The sequence below is a fragment of the Ptychodera flava genome, chromosome 13 (assembly GCF_041260155.1).
Source record: "Ptychodera flava strain L36383 chromosome 13, AS_Pfla_20210202, whole genome shotgun sequence".
In the NCBI taxonomy this organism is placed as follows: domain Eukaryota; kingdom Metazoa; phylum Hemichordata; class Enteropneusta; family Ptychoderidae; genus Ptychodera; species Ptychodera flava.
Window position 1 is genome coordinate 10,672,078 of NC_091940.1, and position 22,298 is coordinate 10,694,375.

At 36.9% G+C, this 22,298-nt stretch overlaps 1 protein-coding gene across 2 annotated transcripts; it reads left to right on the forward strand.

Annotated features, from left to right (window-relative positions):
* The first annotated feature begins 1,559 nt into the window (after positions 1-1,559).
* LOC139147385 (ras-related protein Rab-22A-like) lies at positions 1,560-21,453 on the forward strand. Of its 2 annotated transcripts, none has more exons than XM_070718467.1 (6): positions 1,560-1,789; positions 3,532-3,611; positions 4,351-4,432; positions 9,455-9,526; positions 10,256-10,472; positions 14,780-21,453. In XM_070718467.1, the coding sequence occupies exons 1-6, from the start codon at positions 1,754-1,756 to the stop codon at positions 14,878-14,880; spliced, it is 588 nt and encodes a 195-aa protein (XP_070574568.1). In that variant the 5' UTR covers positions 1,560-1,753; the 3' UTR covers positions 14,881-21,453. The 2 variants fall into 2 exon arrangements, with proteins under 2 accessions (XP_070574568.1, XP_070574567.1); XM_070718466.1 differs by having other exon boundaries at positions 1,594-1,789; positions 15,214-17,821.
* Positions 21,454-22,298: the final 845 nt, after the last annotated feature.

Sequence of the window (22,298 nt, forward strand, 5' to 3'; positions counted from 1 at the left end):
CTGGAACGCCCTTGTAAACGAAAAGGTACTACTGTATGTAGACAAGATTTTAGATTGTTGTTTATATTTTTACAAAACGTTACATACTTCCGCCACTGTCACTGAAATGCACAACTATTCAGAGCATAATGATACTCCTAAACGTCTCACGGAAAGTGAAAGAAAAATATGTGATTTAGAAATATCTTTCCATGAATGTGCTAAATCCGTCGAGAATTTTAAAAATTGCTAAACTCCTGGACCAGATGGTCTGCCTGCGGAATTTTACAAGAAGTGCTGGCACATTGTTGGACCCTGGCCCTGGTACAATATTCGTTTGTTGGAGCTTTTAAAACAGATGAACTATCAGCGTCGCAATCAAGGTTGCGCAACTATTCGCTTAATCCATAAAAAGAATGATCGTGAACTTCAACAATTGGAGGCCAATCAGTCTTCCCGACACAGACTATAAAATATTAGCCCCAGGCTGGCACTTGTTCAACGAATTCGAATACAGATTATCTTACCACACATGATTGACACAGATCAAACTGCCTACATTAGAGGTCGATACATTCGACGGAATATCCATTAAATGAAAGATAGCATCATCATTGATTACGTAGACGACGAAGATAATGTATGATCGGCCCTATTCTGCTTCTTAACTTCTCAAAAGCCTTCGACTCACTTATTTCTTATATTTATAGTACTCACGAAATTTGGTTTCGGGCCACAGTTTGTTCGATATATTAAAACCATTTATAACCGTTGTGAAAGTAGTAATTACTCATTTACTAATCATGGTAGTGTATATACTTGATATACATTGAATTGTACTACGTTTCTATAACATTGGACCATTTTAATCTACACTGTTTTTCATTCTCCTCTACTATTTTTGTATCATTTCATAACTGCTCTAAATGCTTCAGTACATTTCCAAACAACTGAGTAGCCCCACATCTGCCTTTCTACATTTTGAGCAACCCTCAATGTAGCTTTCGATTTTTTGAGTGCCACTCTCTGATTCCTCCGAGTCCGACCCCTCGTAAATAATGACGGCTCCATATTAAACCATAACACATTCATATTTAGGTTTTTGCCTTATACGATATCGTTACTGATGGTGAATATTCTGATAAATCATGACCATAATCATAATCATAATCATGATCACTGTCATTGTCATCATCATTATCATCATCATTTTGTAAATGATGATTTTCACTGTCACGCTAACGTTTCAAGCCTAAATTAAACACTACGAGCAGTCCGTAAATAGCATATTGTTCACATTTACTGTGATGCAATGAGACACTGGAAGGACTGTGGAAGAAGGAATCACGGCCCACGAACGTGAAGGCTTATGCGCACTCGGTACCGATGTGAGTAAAATTACACTTCATAAATGAGGAAACGTACATTCATACGCTCTGGAACTGTGACGTCATGGTATAATCTTTGTCATCGGCCATCCATGCCGGTAGCTGGTTTCTTATGAGCCCGATAGTTTTGTTACCTGTAATGTAATGGTACGTAATTCCCCGCGTTGCGTTGACGTGACGCGACGCTTTGATGACCTTTGACCCGGAAGAGTCGGCGGTGCAAGGCAGGTCGTAACTCGTCAAAATGGCTGCGTACTGCTAGCGGGACACAAGTAGTACTTCTTTTAAATATATTCCACTCACCGTCGATGTAGCCAACAGGATTATGAGTACCACATTTTCATGAAGAATATTTCAGGGTTACACAGTGGACAACCGTATGAAATATGTCTATGCGAGAGATAAAGCTCTGCCTTCTTGGGGTAAGTAGAAATATGCGACTGTGTCTTGACTCTGAAAAGAGTTCCGTGTTTGGCATAGGTCATATGATACACTGTACCGGTTGTCATCGCTTCAGTTGGAACCCATAGGTTACCCTACGCCAGAGGTGACCCGAGTAACACTAACATTCGTTTCTCCAACGGAGCTTCGTTAAAGAATGGATGCAGGCCCCTCTTGACCGACAGTCGGGAGTTTCGGAACAGTCTCGTTGCTTTCAGAGGAACGTTCGATGTCCAACTTGCGGGTCGGTCGTCGGGGTACCACCCCCATCTACTCATTGCTCAGCTTTCCCTATTATATATTATTATTGTCATTGCCAATTTTTCCATTCCCGCGAATTTAGCAATTAAATGAAGGAAATTTCAGAGATGCAAAAGCACCGAAATAAATAAATTTTGTACCATTACTTACGCATTGCTATGGCTGTACTGGAACCCTTTGCCGAGCGAGACGGGGTCACGGTCACAATACTCAGGTTCGGTATCGTCACTATATTCCGAGGTCATTCTGCCGAAATTTAAACACTTTCTAAATCAGATTTCGTTTCGGGAAGAAAGCTTCATGCCGTTATTCTGTCAACCTCAATATTGTATATTGTACTAGGTAGACAATACCGTACGGGCTATTTACACGCAGGACAAGGTTCCAGCTAGGCCGCTGTAGCGCCCCCAAGCAAACAATATACCGTTGTTCAAGCTTTTAGTGCAGACATTCTTTCTCGATGACATCATATAATAGTCATCCGTGACCACTCGACAATATGAAATTGCCCTTGACATCAACCCAATGTATATATGCAGTTCAGTGACTATTTTGTTTTTTTTGTGTATGCTAGATAATTTTTTTTCAATTTTTTACCCCTGAGCTAATGTAGTTCATGGTACAATACAGTTTCAAGTCACAAACAGTACCTTTGAAAATTGTTTAATTTCAACCTCTTTTCACATAGATAGACTCAACACACATGATCGCAGACGGCAATTTTGCTCAACTAAATTTGAGTAATTTAGGGGTGAAAATTTGATAGTCAGTACTCTTGCAGTCTGCCTATTCCATAATTTGTCTGTTTTCATTTTTACATGAGAACTTGATTTTGAATCAGAAAATCCAGAGCAGATACACGTACAAGGGATATTTGATAACCTGATAGACATGCAATTTCACATGCTTTGAAACTGTGAGCATATATAGTTGATTGTTGATATATAAGGTTGATTGTTGATATATTATGTATACATTGAAGTATACATGCACACACACACACACGCACACACACACACACACACACACACACACATATATATATATAATATATATATATATATATTATGTATATATTGAAGTATACACGCACACACACACACATATATATATATATATATGTATATATTGAATATACACACACACAACAACACTATATATATATATACGTATCAAAGTATACAAATATCCTTGCGAGAAATTGCAGTGCTCGATGCAGAAATCAGAGCGTTATAAATAATAACACAAAATTACTCCAAATACAAAGTAATATTATCTGTTGAGTTTCATGCATCCTGCAATCTTCAGACAAGAAGTGAAGGGATTCTAAGCTCAACACTCTCATGTATATGATCAAGATGTACCATTATTTGTAGGTGATGTTCGAATTTGATAAATAATATTTTTGTTTTGGTGGCGACATTTTAAAACCAACTGATTATTGATTTTCCCTCTCAAATAGGATTCGGGAGTGGGCAAGTCAAGTCTGGTACAAAGATTTGTGTCAGACACCTTTAATACACACTCACAGCCAACAATAGGGTAAGTTTCACAGTCATTTGTTTTATTTGTTTTTGTTTGTGTTTTCCTTGAGATTCTAGTATCGCATTTTCCTTGCATACCGGTACATAGTAGGTTTCTTGTTTTTCGTTACCCCTTTATGTAAAAACTCACACTAGCTAGATACATGTATGTAAGTCGACAAGGAATTGTAAGATAAAAGCCACTCTCAGTTATTCATGTGGAAATGTTTTGTCCATTTGATATGAAGCAATAGGTGATACTGTATTCCTATCACACTATTCATAATGATCATGTACACATCACATTTGACAGTTTTGGATATTTCATTATTTTTGCACTTGGATAATAATATTGTGATGGTGTTGAATCACATTGACGTCTGCCTGCCTTTCTACAAGAAAGACATTTGCGTCCATAAATTCTACAGACAGGCTGCATGTTTGTTGGGAACTGTAGAGGAGACCAAATTTTATGTATGTATTTTACTTACGAAGGAAAGGTCAATGCGTAATTGGATTTCAATGTATCACTGTCCTATGATCAGGCATTTGAAACAGCTTTTAGATAAGGAAATTGTTCATTAGACATACCACATAAAAAATAAACGAGAAGGAATCATTTAACATTCCAGTACCTTCCATTGAAGTTACAACATCCAAGCTACCACTAGTACCAGTGTTGACTCGCAATGACAATAAAAAAATGCAAATCCAACCAAAGGCTAACATTGTAACTGGCGACTTTTTTTAACTTTCAGAGCATCGTTTATGTCAAAAACTCTGGTGGTTGATGACCAGTCCTACAAGTTTCAGATATGGGACACGGCTGGCCAAGAAAAAGTAAGTTTAATAAATATTCTCCTAACTAAAGCGAGTCCTCTGCTTGGAGTTTAATCCCGGCATAATGTTATAGGTCATCAAGGAGGGTCAGAGTCCAAGAGTTTTTACACTGACTCATCAAAATAATTCAGAAAAAGTTGTGACGTAATAATCATTATGTCTTCGGTTTTTAAACACACCACTTTATACTGACCTCTTTTCTCTTTGACTGTCACATGATATTTTGCCAGTAAATGAGCCTCTTAGAGTTGTATCAAGTATCCTTCCAGAAATATATGATATAACTTTGTATCTCAATAAGACCCTATTTCTGTAAGGATACTTGTGAAGAACAGTGTTTATTTGTAATTATCAAGCTTCAAAATATGTTTTCAAAGCTTGTGATTATTTTTTCTTTTCTTTACTGACCTACCTACGTGCATGTAAAGGTGACAAGAAATATCACAACACACTTCCTCTACTTAGTGCTACGCAGTAGTACAGCTTGAATTTGTTCTTTGTACAAACATTTCAATGCAATGTTTCTATCGATATTTGTGAACAAAAAATAATTATAGGTGTATGGGTATGTGATGCTACAAGTTTTCAATCCGGTATTAAATTTTGGGAACATGCAATCTCTTGAGTCAATAATGGAAATTCCAGTCATGCTGTCTGGGCGAGTGATTCAGGGATGAGTCAATATGCTAACTGTGTGGCAGGAAACTGGAGACACGTGAAGGAAAATATTACAGAAACAAATTTGCAGGACATGATGGTAGTATCATATTACATAAAACATCATATGTTGGCCAAATGATCTGTGAAACTGTGTTCATTTCCCTTACATGGACGTACAGTACCTATGGCGTGCTTTCCGTAGACTTTCAGGAAGTGTAGGCTGTACATGTGTAATTGCATTTTTTTATTCTTGTGCAGAAGTTAATTAACAAAGATATTTCAGTTTCTATATATCATTAATACGCGGCTCATCCCAGTGTTCCATTTGTGTGTCAGATTTTGCCACAATCTAGAGAACACAGAAGCCGACATTAATCTCCGTAACCAAACATCTTCCTTGTGTATGGATCTCTTGTTGTCCAGAAGATAGGTCAAAGTTCAGAAAAGAGTCACTCCGCAAGGTCATCGTTTTGACATGTAGTCACGTCTGGATGTGAGTGTTGCAGTAGGCTTCATGTAGACAAGAGGGACCTAAAATTGCCAGTAAAGTTATCAAAAGAACAATTTTATTAGCCTCTTCCCATTTTATCCAGTATTTATCTATTTATTAATTTATTTATGTATTACTTTATCTGTTTGTTTAATATATTTTATATATTAATTAATTAATTTATTTATTTACATTCAATGTTGAAACCTACTGTGCCGTGTACTGCCTCCTTTTCTTCTACACGGGAAATAATTTTTCAAGATGAATGCCTACTTTAAACACTGCCTTGCTCACTTTCCTTATTTGAGATTCTCATACTTACCAATCTGTCAGACAAACAGACAGTCATTAAACAGCCCCTCCAATTTTAGCAACAATCTTTCTAATTATTCCCCTTTCTAGTGAGAGTTTTTGTAATTTCATGCAGGATACCGTACACCTTCTGCTGGTGACCTTCGTAACCTTACTCTACTGCACTCTCAATTAACCCTTTGAGTGCCAAAGTCAATTATTGTCGCCTATATAGAATATAGCCCAGTCAATTTCTTTTCAGATTTTCATAAAAATTTTGATCAAATGCTGTAGCCAATGAAAAGCGATGTCCGTTTTGTCCAAAATTATCAAAAAAATTAAAGGAAATATCAGAAAAATTGGTAATATATTGCACTACAATTTTGGTGGGAAAAATTACAGCACTCAAAGGGTTAAAGCGGTATTATTTAGTACTCAACAGGGTTCTCCACAAAGGGATTTAGAGGGAGGGGCCACCCCTCTGTATTTTGGGCAATCTATTCATATGTAAATAGCCAGACAAAAAAGAATACATTTTCACAACTAGAACATATGCAGATTAATCATTGTTATGTAAATTGGTCGCCTTTCTGTTTCTCCAAGCTGTGGAGAACACTGACTTATGGCCCCGGTAATCAGACACTTGCTACTGCCATTGTGAGACTTTACATTATTGGCTAAAGCTGAAGAATGAGCACAACACTGAGGCACCTCGATCAAAACTGACAAATGTTGCATAAAGAAGGCATAATCAGATTATGATCTCCTGGTGAACTACAATTATCCATAAATACTCTATAAAGTGTACTCACACTCACAGACAGATGTTACCAGGATTGAGTAGTGTGGCCATAGTTCCATTGCCTTTCAGGTGAACAACCTGTTAATTGTTTATTGTGTATTGAGCTACATTTTCAAATACCAATCAATACAAACAACGAGTGCTGGCAGTTTTACCATAAAATTAAATGAAAAAAAACATTTGATGGCTTTTTACTATTTTTGTATTGTCAACCCAAGTTCTGTGTTTTACTCTTCAAAGCGTCATTGTTATGCACAGTTTCAAGCTACACTACATGTATGAACTGTATTGTTTTTGTTAACATGCAAATTTTGGCCCGGACTAAAAATTCAAATGTAAACAATATGAGTACTCTTTTAACACTTACACCCACTGTGTTGACAAGCTTAGTTTTGGGTGCTTCAACATATTTTAGGGACCTTTGAGGATTTTTGTACAAAACAAAAACAGTGAAAAAAATCATCCAAAGTTATGTTTCTCGTGGACAAAAATCCAGACCCTATAACTTTTACAATACTTTTTTCTTCTCCCTTTGAGCTCATGGAATAAATAAAGTTTTCACTAGCTTGTTTTTTGTGAAAATTAAAAATTTTTTTTTCCCATAGAGTTAACACAGGGAAAGCTGCGGCCTTTTTAAATTAATCATTACATGTCAGGAATTGTGATTTTCTAGTGCCAAATTTTGAATGGTGACCCTCAATTTCCATTCTTCATTTCAAAGGGAATGTTTTAATATTTTTTCATGGAAAGTATGAGCAAAAGTTGAAGACTTTTAGTGTCGAGGTGCATACTACCTTTGTGTTGATTTGCGGAAATTTCATCGTTGAGTAGGTAGAATGATACAACTGAGGTAAATCAATTATTGATTCTGGTTCCTTTTTGCTCTGAAGTACTTAAAGGCGACATTCTATTTTGATAATGTTTGTAATAGGAAGCAAATTTGTAAAAGGATTTAATTTTTCAAATACTTTGGAACTAAAACTCCGGTATTTGACAATTATGTTAGTCAAGGCTAATCATATGTTCCCTTATGTTCTGGAGTACTTTAAAAAATTATAAATTTATAGTCTGACAAATCGTCTTCCTCTTCACAGACTTTAAAATTTGTTATTCCCTAACAAATTCTAGCTCAGTTGCTTTACTGGTTACTGAAGTTTATCTTGTCTAGTCTGATGTTTACATCAACTGTTGAAGCCAGATGAAAGGCCTGGTAATGTGACAAAGTAGCTATTGATGTTTGCCGCCACATTTCATGGTTTTATTAGCTCACATTTGGTATAGGTACCCATTTATACCAAAGAGCTTATACAAATGTATGGTAGGTTGATGGCATCTTTATTACATGCCTTGTATATCGAACGTCGCGCGCTCCATAGGATTCAATGGTAAACTCGTCCGATGACGTCGCAGGCCGCATAGTCATCACTGGACTGAGAGTGAACGGGAACTATTTTCAACTTGAAAACTGTTGGATGTGAAAGTCTTGAAATTTCATGTTTTGCACAGAAAATCCGGTTTTTGGAAAAGTTCGCATAAAAATATCGATCAACCGCATAACAGTAGTTTATATATATCAATGCGCCATTCGATGATGAAAATCGTTCTATTTGTAACAGTTTTTCGTCTAAAATGAAAATAAAGCATTTGACTATAATTTGCCAATAAACGTAAATATTTTTGGTGCAAACTGAGTAAGAGAGGCATGTAATAAAAACATTATAGCCCAAACAAGGGACTATGTACCCTCGGGGCAGGAGACCATTTGCCCGACGTAAGGAGGGCAAATGGTCACCTACCCTCGGGCACATAGTCCCATGTTTGGGCTATAATATATAGTCTCTATATATGTATGTATGTTTAGTATGTGCAGATGTATGTTGGTCAACATCAAAAACTCCTAAACCACAGCATGTACCATCTTAGTATTTGGTGTACAGGTGCACCCAGGGGTGGAGATGTGAATTTGTTCAAATGAACATGTCAGTGTCAAAAATATGCAAATGAGGCAAAAAAAGGGAAAATCTGTAAATTGCTAAAACTCTGTAACCACAGGCCAGATTTGGTTGAAACTTGGTATGCAGATTCTTTATGGGTACATGTACCTTGGTTACACTTGTTCAAATTGTGGTGAAATTTTGAAAGTTGCATTTTTGGGGCAAGTTTTCCAGTTTGCAATTTTGGTCAAAAAATCATCTTCTCTTAAAGTGCTCATCCCATTGCCTTGAAATTTGGTATGCATGATCCTAGGGTTGGCCTCTGTCAGATTTGTTCAAATTTTGGTGAAATTTTCATGTTTCTATTTTTGTGGCAATTTTTCCCATTTTTGGTCAAAAAATCATTTTTTCCCAAAGTATTTGTTGGATTGCTTTGAAACTTGATACTCTTGATCCTAGGGTTGTCTTCTGTCAGATGTGTAAAAATTGTGGTGAAATGTTTGTATTTGTGTTTTTGAGGCAATTTTTTGCATTTTTGGTCAAAAAATCATTTTCTCAGAATTAACTATTCTGATTGCATTGAAACTTGGTATGCATGTACCTAGAGGCATACTTAGTTGAGTGTCTTCAAATTGTGGTGAAATTTTCATATTTGTATTTTGGGGCAATTTTCCCCATTTTTGGTCAAAAATTCATTTTCTCTGAAATCACTCATCCGATTGCTTTGAAACGTGGTATGCATGTTCACAGGTGTAAACTTAGTTAAATATACGCACTCTGGCCAGCCACATCAAAACAAATGTGAGCCCAGTGTCATTGACAGTTTTTTTGCTCTCTCTCTCCAGTATAGAGGATTAGCTCCAATGTATTACAGGGGAGCAGCAGCTGCCGTCATTGTGTACGACATCACCAGAGAGGTGAGCAGATTGGTGTTTTGACGTTGTTGCGTGTGGCACGTGGCAAATTTCGTGTATAAATTCATGTCCTATCAACGTCTGAAAGAACTGTCTGGTTCCGTGATATTGTAGAGTGTAGCTAATGAAATGAGGGGATAGCTAGCATGCTAAGATGTAAGATCATTTGAGTGAGATTTAGCATCATGACTATTTGAAGACATAACGCTATTGATAATATCGAAGATGTAGATTCTAAAGTTTAAATTTTGGTATAACGGTATGTCAAATAATCTAATCGTAAACACAACTTCCATACTTTAAGATGAAAAAATCCAACATTTTCTACAGTCTGTTATATGATTAGAGCACAATTTGAGATATGTGAACATTCTCTATAGATAATTTGTAATGATGTCCAGTGTAAAAAGATAATCTTCAATGTCCTTTGCATAAATTAATATTATGTTGCGGTTTGAACATCAGATGTGTGACGGATAACAGCACCGACAACTCCTTGTAGAATGTACAACCAGTCAGAGTACATAAGCATCAAGTTGAAATTATAGATATCATGTGTGTGGAAATATTTCTCAGAAGCAAAACTGATCAATACATACATGTACGTTATTCATTATGTTAGGTATTGCTTCATGTATCCTATAACATATAGATCATCCTTGATGTACAATGTAGAAAGCTTATCAATGACCGATTAATTGATTGATTGATCGATGTAATTACTTTTTCCAGAGTTCATTTTCGGCAGTCAAGATGTGGGTGAGAGAGTTGGAACAGTACGGACCTCACGATGTCGTCCTGGCGATAGCGGGAAACAAGTGCGACCTGGTCGACCAAAGAGAAGTCCTCTGCGAGGAAGCGGAAAAATACGCTGACCAGATTGGTGCTACGTTCATTGAAACCAGTGCCAAAACGGCAGCGAATGTTACACAGATATTTACAGCAATCAGTAAGTTTTATGCACTTGAGACACGTGTGCCATTCAGTCTCCTCCTCACCCTGTCTTAACCCCACCTCCCCTTCTCCCTCTCTGGCTGTTCTTCCCATGTCCGTCACCCATGTGTGCCTGAATCAAACACTTCCATGAACTGAAGTTATTCAACCATGATTAACATTTCAGTCTTCGAGAAAAGTCCAAAGTTTAGGAAGGCCACCTCATAGGCAAAATACAGATTCAGTTACAAATAAATCAACGTGCAATTTACTGAGTTGAACCTGTTGAATGCCTTTGTTCAGGGTATGGCATCTCTGAATCTGTGAAAATCTCAAGTTCATTCTGTGTACCAAAAGACAGTACATGTATATAATGTCTGTATTTCCAAAAGACGTCCATCTTAAAGCTATCAATTTAAATTAGCCCACGAAACAGTCTTCCACACAAATGTTAGGATCACTCTTAGTTACCTCAAATGCGATACATTAACTTTTGCACAGTCATTTATTGCATGACTTTGCAGGTATATTGACGAATAAAAGTGTGAAATTTGCATGTTCTGAAAGTTTGATCAGTTGACTTTTTTTGCCTTTTTGAAGTTGCCTGATCTTTAATTATGCATATTGAACACCTTCCCAGGAGGTTGATTTTACGAGAACCATTTCAATTTTTTTTATGGTTCATGATCCCTACTTTTAATGTGAATAGGAATAACTGCCTTCTGATGTGCGGGCCACTTTCACCGGCCATATCTTACACATTGCTAGGCTTTGCCACAAAATAAATGGTCTGTGTTTGTAGGTGTCATCATAAATAACAGCTTTTGCAGGCCCACAAAGTTTTTGATCAAAATACCATCGTGAATGACAACCACAAAGTTGTTCCAATGCATATTTAAATAGGAGGAAAGACCATTTCATTGGTCCTTTTACAAGCATTGAATTGATGACTGACCAAATCAAATGGAACTTGTTGACAAGAGTTTGATGATTTGCATTGTTTGTAAACAAAATGAACAGACTGAGTTGGATTTGTTTACTGTAAGCTGTTACCCCATGGGAAAAGAGAATTGACACAGAACTTACAATTCAGCTATACCTTACTCTTGGTGCAGGACTAAAAGTATGTGTACCGGTATATTGTTTAGCCACCAGGGGGAAGTATATATGTAAACAGTTTATACTTTTATTTCATGGATAAATATATCTCGGTGAACATTGATGGATATAGTACATTGTTTGACTAGGGTAGGCAATTCTTCAAGAGGTATGTACCTGAATTCATAATCCTTCAAAACAAAAATTTACAGAACTCTTGGACGAAATGGGCAGTTTGTGTGAGATCTGACAATGTAGAAAAGGTGATTGTAGGCTTTGTTGCTAAGTTGAACACTAGGAAATTCACATGATTTTGGGAGTAGGATAGTGAACTGTATTTAAAAAAAACAGAACAACATTAATCAAACCAAATGACGATGGTATACTTAAGCAATAAAGCACACCCAGCGACGGTATACCACTCGATTTTGGCCAGTTCACGAAATATATGAGTGAACTGGTCAAATCGAGTGGTACATGTATACAGTCACCGGGTATGATTTATTGCTATTATATCATAACAGTATATTGAAATTCTTGTGTGGAACATCAAAACGGATTTTTGCCCTCGTGCGTATGCCAGCCGTAGTATATCGCCAATATACCACGGTTCTTTTCACGTGTTGACCAATCAGATCACTGAATTTACACCATCATATACTGGTATGATATGATAAAGATTTTGACCAGTTCAGGACATACATGTATATGCATGAGCGATAGCAAGTGCTTTGGAGTTAACTGGTCAAAACTGTGAGGTATACCCATTGTTGACATGGTTTAGTGTTGTAAACTTATACAATATGTTGAAATTCTGGCGTCAAAAAGAATTTTCTCCACCTTGTGCTTGGTCCAACTGTGCTATATTGCGAATATAGCATGATTATTTTCATGTCTTGATCAATCAGAACGCTGTATTTTGTGGCATCAATGTACTGGTATGGTACATTGTACTGACACTGGCACTGGTGCAAATGTAACAGCAAGTGGAGGTTTAAAAGCTGTCAGGTACATACAACGCTGTTTCCCATGGCAAAGTCTGAAGGTCAAGTCTGAAGGTCAAGTCTGAAGGTCATTGTGAACCATTGAAAATAATTATATTCCCAACACCTGAAGAACACTGGGGCCTTATCCTCCTTATAATACATATCAGTGCTTGCCTAAGGATGCCTTTCATGATGAATGACTATTATCATACCACCTAGGATGTTGGATTTTACTTCAGCTTAACTTGGGCCCACTATGTACCAGTCTTGCCTTACATATTGCCGAAGTAAGAAAGTCAGTCATTTGAAACAGGGTCCCTCCTTGTGAAGGGACCGCGTATGAACTGGTGACGTTGCCACAACACATGAAATATTGGCTGTCAAAACAAACCGGTCAGTTGGATGAAAATTCGATACTCACTTGATACTGTGACTTGTTGCATCAAAATGAGTGTAGATAAAATGTATGATAAATTGTCATGTGTATGATCTGTAGGCTAGCTGGTTACTCTTAGGCACTTATATCAACAGGGTGGCCATTCAAAGATCATAATATGTATGACAATTCATAAAACTGTTTCTGTCTCAAAATGCAGTCAACGTCAAGTCTCCGTGAACCAGCATCTGATTTCATCTAAGAGACTGTATATGTATTTGCATGTGATCCCTAAGGTTGACCTGTTGTCTCCCCCGGGGTCAATAGTTCCCAGTGTTCAGAATTAATTTAGTTGAAAGTACCGAATATGCATGCCCAGCTTTGTAAAACTTGCCAGTGAAACTGTCTTCCACAAGAACCATTTGATTTTTGATGTCCTCAATTCAGTGCACACATCAGACTTGCCCCCAGTCTGAAGGCTTTATTGATATCATAAAAGAGTAACTTGAAGGAATATATTTGCGTGGACTTTGTAGTGTTTATGGTCAGTCACTACTGCATACGCCCAAACCTGATACAAAGTGAAAGGTTATATAGGCACATAGTTACAAACACATGCCAAGCGACTAGTTTGCTAGTCTGTGCATATCTATATGGATACTATGCATATAGATGTTTATCTGTAAAATATCAAAATAACCCTGTTCTGAATTTTTGAACTTGAATTTATCACATTTTTGCAGACAAAAGAGATTTTCAATGAAATTGATCTGATGAAAAATGGATAAACATGTCTTATTACATTAGAATTCTTTGTCAAGTGACCTAATGCATTTTATGGTGTGTCTATGGAAGTTAATAAATAGTTTTAGATACTGACATTAAATGTTTAATCGTTGATAAAACTTCAGCCTTGAGATACATGTAATCTGTGGTGCTTCTCTGTTTCATCGATTATTTGAAACTCTAATATTTGTGACTGACAATGATTTTAAGTTTACCGCTCCCCTGCCCCCTCCCCTCCTTTTTGCATGTTCCCATTGCATGCTGTGATGTGACTTACCCTCCAACCCATTTGCCACCTTTTTTCTATGTTTTTAAACCCATTGTTTGCCATTGTGATGTGGATTAAACTATGTGCATGGAATTGAGGGGGTGATGGGTCGAAAAAACATTACTTCACTTCACTGTCTGACTCATGAATGTCAACCCAAGAATATTGTACGCATGGTAATGGTTTGTCCCAGTCTATGGAGGTCTTGACGGACATCAAGCTATATTTCTTGAATCCAAATTCATGAAAAGACGATACAAAAAATCAGAGAACTGTTCTTATAGTTGCCGTAAGTTTTACATGATTTCATAAAGGGGAAAAGAATTGTCTGATGATGGTGATGTACGAAATAAAATTAGAAAAAGGAGAAAGTAAAACAGTAATATGTTGATTTTCTATGTAGCGTATATCCTGCAATATTCACACCTTTCATTTTTTGATGTTTTCCCTGCAGGAGGAACCAAAATGGGGTCTGATGTTTACCTCTTTACCCCTTTGGACACTAAATTGTTGATCATTGACCTAAAAGTCACATAGGTTTGTTTCAACTTCGACTGACAGCTAAAACGTCAAAATAAACAAGTTGCTCTTGTGGAGAGTTTTTTGCTGTTTGTTACTAAGTCTAAACATTTGTCAGCCAAGAACCTCCAAAAGTTCCCATCCTAAAAGATCACTCCGTAAAGACCACCCACCCACCCACCACCCTCTCACTCACCCCATGCGTTCGCTCACTGACTGACTGACTCACCCCTCCCACTCACACGTCATGGTAACGTTCATCTGTGGTCTTCTGGTTTTCTTCCTCACAGCGAGAAAACTTCCGGCCGAAGTCATAATTCAACATAACACAGTGAGGCCGCAACCGCCGCCTGCTCGTTCCAGCAAGAAGTCCTGCTGCTCTCGAGCGTAATATAAAAAACGGTCGTTGTAGGACCATGGGGCTGATCAAAACTGACTGGAGAGCTGCCACGCAGTGACCAGACACAACCACAACTTTAAAATGGAATGCAGAACCATACCACTAAAATTTCACCAACTTTAAGTTAACTAATCAGATTTTTAATTTAGTTTATTGACTCATCCATCCTCCACACACCCATTTTGTTGTTTTTTCCTGAATCATTAACCAAATTCACTCTTCCTGTCTCATCTAAATATTCCCCCTCCCTTTTATTTCCCTCCCCCTGCTCCCCATCATCTCTTCCGAAAGGGATGCGACTCAAATTCTGGTTCCTTCTTTCAGCCCGTAAACTTCCAGGTGAGGCGCCGGTGTCTGTGAGGACAGTGAGAAGACACCAAGACCAGAGACAATTCTACGAACACGATACAAAGCCAAAGAAAGTGCAATTGCAGTCGCAACAGGACCGCGAACGAAGTAGCTCGTCCTGCTGTTTAGGGCGCAAAAAATAATTTCTCCTCTTGCGTTAGCTCTTCACATAAATACTCCCTGTTGATTTTGGGATACTGAGATCAGACATGGGGATATTGCTGATTTAGCATAATCTCTCAGATTTTCTGGCAGAAAGTTGTGCTCAAGAATTTTACAGAACATTACAAAATTGTGGAAGCATATCAAGATTTATTCTCTTGGTGGGACAAAAAATTGATTTCATAAACTGTTCTTCATTTCTGCTCACCAATGATAGCATAGTATACATTCAAGAATTGTCAATGCTAGATGCTGTTATATGATATATGATATCTTTTGAGAGATTGTGGAAATTCCTCGCAGTAAGACACTCTTTATTATATGTTTTTATTCATATCATGGCTTTTCAGTTCATCTTTTTTACAGTGCTGTCCTAATATTTGATAAGACAGTGTTTAAAGTGGCATTGGTATTTGTTAAAATGTTTACACCTTATTTTAAGGTAGTGTGCGCCTCAAAAGTGAAAGACTGAAACCTCTGCTCAAACTTTCCTCAAGGAATCTTTCAACAATTCTCTTTCAAAGTCGAGAATAAAAATCATGGGTTACCATGCAAATTTTGGTACTGGAAAAACAATTTACCCAAGATTTACTAAAATTTGAAATTCAAAATGGCCGCCATCCCTGTGTTAACTCTATGGAGGAAAATAAAATTGTTGATTTTTGAAAAACTAAGATGGTAAAATTTTTTCTTACACCAAGAGATTTAAAATGAATCCCTACAAGCAGAAGTTCAGAAAATAATTTAAAAAGTTTGAGAGTTCAAACATCTGTCCCCGAGGCGCATTCTACTGTAAAGCCTAATGTCACCCTGCGGCTGTGGGCAGATCAGGCAAAATCATGAAAGAAAAGGAGAAGTTTCACGTGCAACACCATGCATCTGATGTTGCACATGCACTTATGACATTTAGTGGAGACTGAGGTTTGTTGGTATTCCCATTTTCTGCCATTCTAGGGAGTCCATGAGAAGCCATTATGTTCTACTCTATGCTTACTAAATTTGGAATACATCTGTACTCCCTAGCCTAGATGAAAAATGTGCCAGTAATTTGGTACTTGAACTTCAGTGGGCCATCAAACTGTAAACATCTCCCATCCCTTATTCATCAATTTTGCTCAATCTGCACAAAATTTCAAGGTCAAATATTGACCAATAAGATTACAATAACAAGTTTACTAGATGTTAAAAAAAGACAATGCCACCTTAAAGACTACCCTTGAGGGTGGAGATTTTTTGTCTTCATTGAAAAATTCCACATTTTCCCAAATAATGGTATCCTATCCATCTCATTTACTTACAAAGTACATAACTTCTCTTTTGAAAGACTGTATTCTGGTTTCTGTTAGATAGCATAGATTTCAGTGATTATTATAAGGCAACAACCAAGTTTGTATATGATTTAAGTTTTGTTGGATCTTTCCCGGGTGATGAAAGGAGAAATAATCATGTACAATGATTGGTCAGATAGCAAGTTAAGCAACTCGTAGAACAAATGTGAATCATGTAAACAAATGAAATTCATTTAAAAGAAAAAGTGCAAGGAAAAAACCTTTCTCAGTGTGAAATAATTAATTGAAGAAACAAAAAAGGCAATAGCTTTAGTGCATCTGTGTGGACCTTCTATCAGAGTAATTGTTATACCCATAATGCATTGTATCATCCTGGTATCTGACATTGACAACAGTAATATCTACATTTTTTTATCCAAATTCTAAGAGGCTTGTTTTTCCACATCAGCTCAGCTCATTCATCACATTTAGCTGATCTTAGGGTAGTTGAAATGGATACATCTCTTTCGCAGTAAAAAATATGACAATGTTTGATCACTGAAATATGTACATAATAATTGCAGAGAACATTGAAAAAAGAAATGGTTTGTTCCGCTGAGTTGCTGCTGAACAAGTCATGCCATTGAGATGCCTGACTTTTGCTTTAATTACTGAGATCTTAGGTAATTCCCCTTATCACCCTGTCACAGATGCTGAATGTACCCCTAGTGATGTCGTCTCCCACCCTGTGTCATCTGTAAATGTGTTTAACCCTCCGAGCGCCAAAGTCAATTTTGGTCACCTTTATAAAATATACCCTACTCAAATTTTGTTTCAAGTTTTTGCCAAAATTTTGATGAAAACCTGTAGCCGATGAAATGTGATGTTCATTTGGTCCAAAATTATCAAAGATATTTCATAAAAGTTCATAAAAATAGACAAAATGTTGCATGTAAATTTTGATGGGAAAAATTACGGCACTGAAAGGGTTAAAGGGACAAAGTCACTGTCTTTTGACATTATTTTGTTTTTTTTCTGTTTGTGTGAGCAATTTATTCTGTTCTGTTCACTGAAAATACTAAACTATCAGTCGCCAGATCTCCTCAACTCCCTCCCTGCTTGTCGATATGACAATAAAAGCTCCATTGGCATAATTTATGACGCATGCTGGAAATTATGTTATCAGCATTATTTGCATGTTAAGTGTGTACGCATGTTGTGGTTAGAGCTCTGAAGATTGAGAACTAAATATTTTTCAGTGAGTAGAACAGCGTAGGTAACTTCTCACATGAAACAGCAATACAGACTGAAACAATTTGCAGAGATTGCAACTTCGACCCTTTATTAAAAGTCTCTAACAAAATTTACTGTATTACTGGATCAAGAATATGTAATATGTGCTTTAGTAAAAATTTCACATCAGAAATTGTAGCTTTGTATTGAAATTCTCAGTATCACCTTGACTTCTTCTTATCGCAAATATTTGCAAAATCCAATTTTTAATCATGTTTGAGAACATGCCCAGCTAATTTTTAAAAAGTTATACATCAATGAATTTCAATTGTCAATGTATCTGACTCTTTTTTGTCGTCCTCTGCCTGTCGGTGAGGCGAAGTGACCTGTAATTGAACTTGTAAAGTTGTTTCAAAGAGGTGAATTTCAGAAAAATATTTTGCATGCAAAAAAAATTCTCTGTGAAGTTTGCTCGATTTTCAAGCAATTGTGTTATAGTGAATTAATATTGAAGAAAATCAAATGGTAGGTTTTTCTTCCACAACATTTATGTTGAGGGCTCTGCACTGTTGATTATCAAACAAGTAATGAGTTGCAGAAAATGTATTTATTATTGCGTCAGTTTTTCAATAATTGTAATCTGGTTAGAGTTTCATGATATTTGTGACACAGTATACACACAAATGCTGAGAATTGTTTTATGTGGCCATCAGTTTTTCCTCACATTTGTTGCTGTTTCACTTAAGGTAGTATGCGCCTCGAAAGTGAAAGACTTAAGTTACTCAAACTTTCCGAAATGAAACTTTCAGCCATTCTCTTACCAAATCAAGAATAGAAATCAGGAGTTTGCTAATAGAGAAACAAAATTCTGTAACTTAACATTATTGGTATTTAAATTTCAAAATGGCCTCCATCCATTTGTTAGCTCTATGAGGAAAATAAAGTAAAATTTTCGATTTTCGGAAAACTAAAACAGTGGACATTTTTTGTACTGGAAGAGCTTTAAAATGAGTCCCCACAAGTGATAGATCAGAAAAGAATTGTAAATATTTGAGAGTCCAAATGTCTGTCCCTGAGGTGCATTCTACCCTTGGATGAAAGCTGTGACTTTTGAAAATGATTGCATCATTTTTTTGTACTAGAAGACAAATACATTTTTTTATTGCTCTCCCCAAGGTATATCAAAATATAGTGTATTAGCCTCAGCAAAGCAGCACACTGAGTACCATATACTATATCATTATACACCTGCATCTGCAAAAATGGAGTTTTCGTCGTACAGTAAGACTGGGTATCAGAGGACGCAGAGTCCAATAACTTTGACGCAGAGTACAGTAACTTTAAGTGGTATTGGATGCTATTTGACCTTTGGCCTCATAACACCTTTACGTCAACACAGGGAAAAGCAAGAGAAGATTTTACATTTTTTTTCAAAATATGTACTTCGAAACATTCAATATTTCACGCAGTGAATAATGTAAGGTAATTCACAACCTGACTTATATGTCCAAGTACATCATGCATCAGAGGTACTGTCCAAGTACCGGTAGGTAGTGTGGAGGACAATATCAAAGTGTACGATGTATGATGACATAAATCCTGGTATTTTGTGAATAACCGTACTATTATGCACCTTTTTAGTCCAATTTTACCAGAAATAATGTCAAAATTAATTTGGATGCCCGTTGTGCAGTAATAGTTTTTGTAAAGAAATGTAACCAGGAGTTATGAGAACTGTATTTCTCAGCTATATGTTGGAGTTTTTTTTCAAAGAAGTTTATGTAAAATTTGTGGTGTTTTCTTTACACCCAGTAAGTCTTTGTTGTTTTCTAATTTGCGCAGTTTCATTTCTGCCAGGTGAAGTCTGCTCATTTCGAATTTTAGACAAACTGGCGAGTCTCTATCTTGTGCGAAGCCCTGTGTAAGCTTTGGAAATAATGATTTTGCAATGCATTTTGGCAATCTCAGCAGTTAGCTTTTCAGTTACACACACATACAAAGAGGGATAAAGATTTGATTAATGTTGTTGAAGAGAATTGAAGAGAAGGCAAGAGTTGAGTCATGTTCTTTGATGTTCAAATTCACTGGGCTTTAGTCAACTTACGATCCTCCTACTGATTCGGAAGTCCTGTTTCATTAGCTGTTCCTACAAAAGAGTACCATCCCCGTGTGTTAATTTCACATCAGCTTTGAGGTGTCTTTGAAAAAGAGGCTTGTATTATAGTGAGACAGGAAGCCAATCTTTCAATCAGAAACTGGATTGTCTTTGTTTGATATAACTCATTTGTCAACAAATCCATGTGATTTTGAAACTTTATCTCAACTCAATGAAGTATTTGTTGTAATGCTAGATCGCTGTTTGTAACAGCCTTTAAAGAATACTACAACCACTTTAATACTCAAATTCCTAGGTGAAATTCATTGTTACTTTGTTTACTGTTGTTTCAGTTTAGCATTTAATCTTCAAACAACTTTGCATCATTCCTGTACCACAAAATATATATGTAGAAAGAGCATGTTTTTTGCTTTGATTTAATTTTGGTATCTTTTTATGCTCAGTACAATATGAGACGTTGCCAATGATTTAAAGCTGTTCTGCCAATTTTGGCCCATCAGATGTCTATTTATGACTCATCAGAATTATTGTTATTTAAATTATACCTTTCTTGTGATGTAAATACAAGCGGGGCCCAAGAGAAAAATGAACGCATGTATAACTGTCAGGTATGGGGATGTCGAAGTGGGATGCTATTGGACACCCATGTTTTGGATTTTCTTTCAGCCTGTTCTGTAGAGACAATGCTGTTAAGGTAAAAGGTGCCTCAAAAGGGAGTTTCAAACTTTGCTCAAACTTTCCGCAAGAAAACTTAAGACCATTCTCGTTCATCATCAAGAATGAAAATCAGGGGTTACCACCAATCAGAGTTTAGGATTTAGAGATGCGTATTGCCTAGAATATACCAATAGTAGGAATTTAGAATGGCCTCTATATCAGGTATTAACTTCACAGGGAAAAAAATCAAGTTTTCGGTTTTCTCAAAAACAAGAGAGTGAAAACTTTATTTACTACTAGGGCTTCAAAATGGGTCCAGGCAAACGGGGACCAGCAAAGTATTGTAAAAATTAAAGCATCCTTGCAAGTATTCGCAGACAGAACACTCCTTGGTGAGTCTGCGCACGCGCGGGCATGCGCATTAATGTCATCACAGTGGACAGTTCGATTTGTACAGGTGTCGATTGTGGTTTTAGTCCGATAATCAGCTTTTAGCAATTGCCCAGTTACAAGACATCTGGACATAAATGCACCAAAATTTAACAAAATGGAAGCTAATTTATATCAGACATTTATTGACTTCAATTATATGCGAGATGTGTGTCTTGTATAAATTCAAATATGCTAATTAGTGAATGTGAAGCGATGCCAATTTCTCTGCAACTACGAATTTTTGCATGAGCTTTCTGCTTACATTTACGTAATTTAATGTAGTAAATGCAGAGATGGAAGAGTACGGTGACGTCATGGTTGCAAAATAAACTCATTTTAGGTACCACCCATGTGTTTCCACCTATCTGTCGTCTCATAGCTGTCTTGATACCGTTGAATAAACTCTGTTTTGAAAATCCACACGTAATATCAGATAGTGTTACACAGACTCAAGAGTGACGAAGGCAGAGCAAGACCTTAACTGGCACATATTGCAAAGGTGTATTATTGGACACCAAGTTTACAAAATGTTGCTAAATTATTGCTTTCTAGGATAATCTTTTCATCAAGTCTCATTATATCTCTCTGTTGAATAGGTTGCTAATGAAATATAGTCAGTAACTTCTAGAATACCCAGCCTTTTGTGTGTGTGCGTGTGTGTGTGTGTGTGTTATTTATATAATTCCGCTTCACTGTCTATGTCGACTGCTCTCACCACAGGGTACAGGGGACAGTCCCCTGGTGTGGGAGAGTAGTAAAGAAAGAGTGGACAACTGGATGAAGTAAGAATTTACACCCCATTTTATTCATTTATCTACATGAAGCGAAGGAAAAATTAACCATCCATGTAACTAAAGTATGACCCTGACCTATATACGAACTCACGCATGCGCAACAGCTGGCGCAGCAGTGCATTGTCCTGAACTAAGCGGGCCTGCTGAGCATGTTTATACACGTTCCGAAGGTGTACGGGAAATTCCGTGTGAGTCATCACCATCAAACTAGCCTATATAAAGGAGCCCCGTTGTCAGTCCGGCCGGCCGGTTGCGGAGTCTAGCTGATGTTGAACACGAAGTTCCTATCGGTGCGAACTAAATTTCATATCCATTCAATCCATAATGTCTTAAATATCTTTCCAGAGGGGACTAAATCCTTCTGTTTTTGAATTTCTAGCGCCTGATGAAATATGTCCT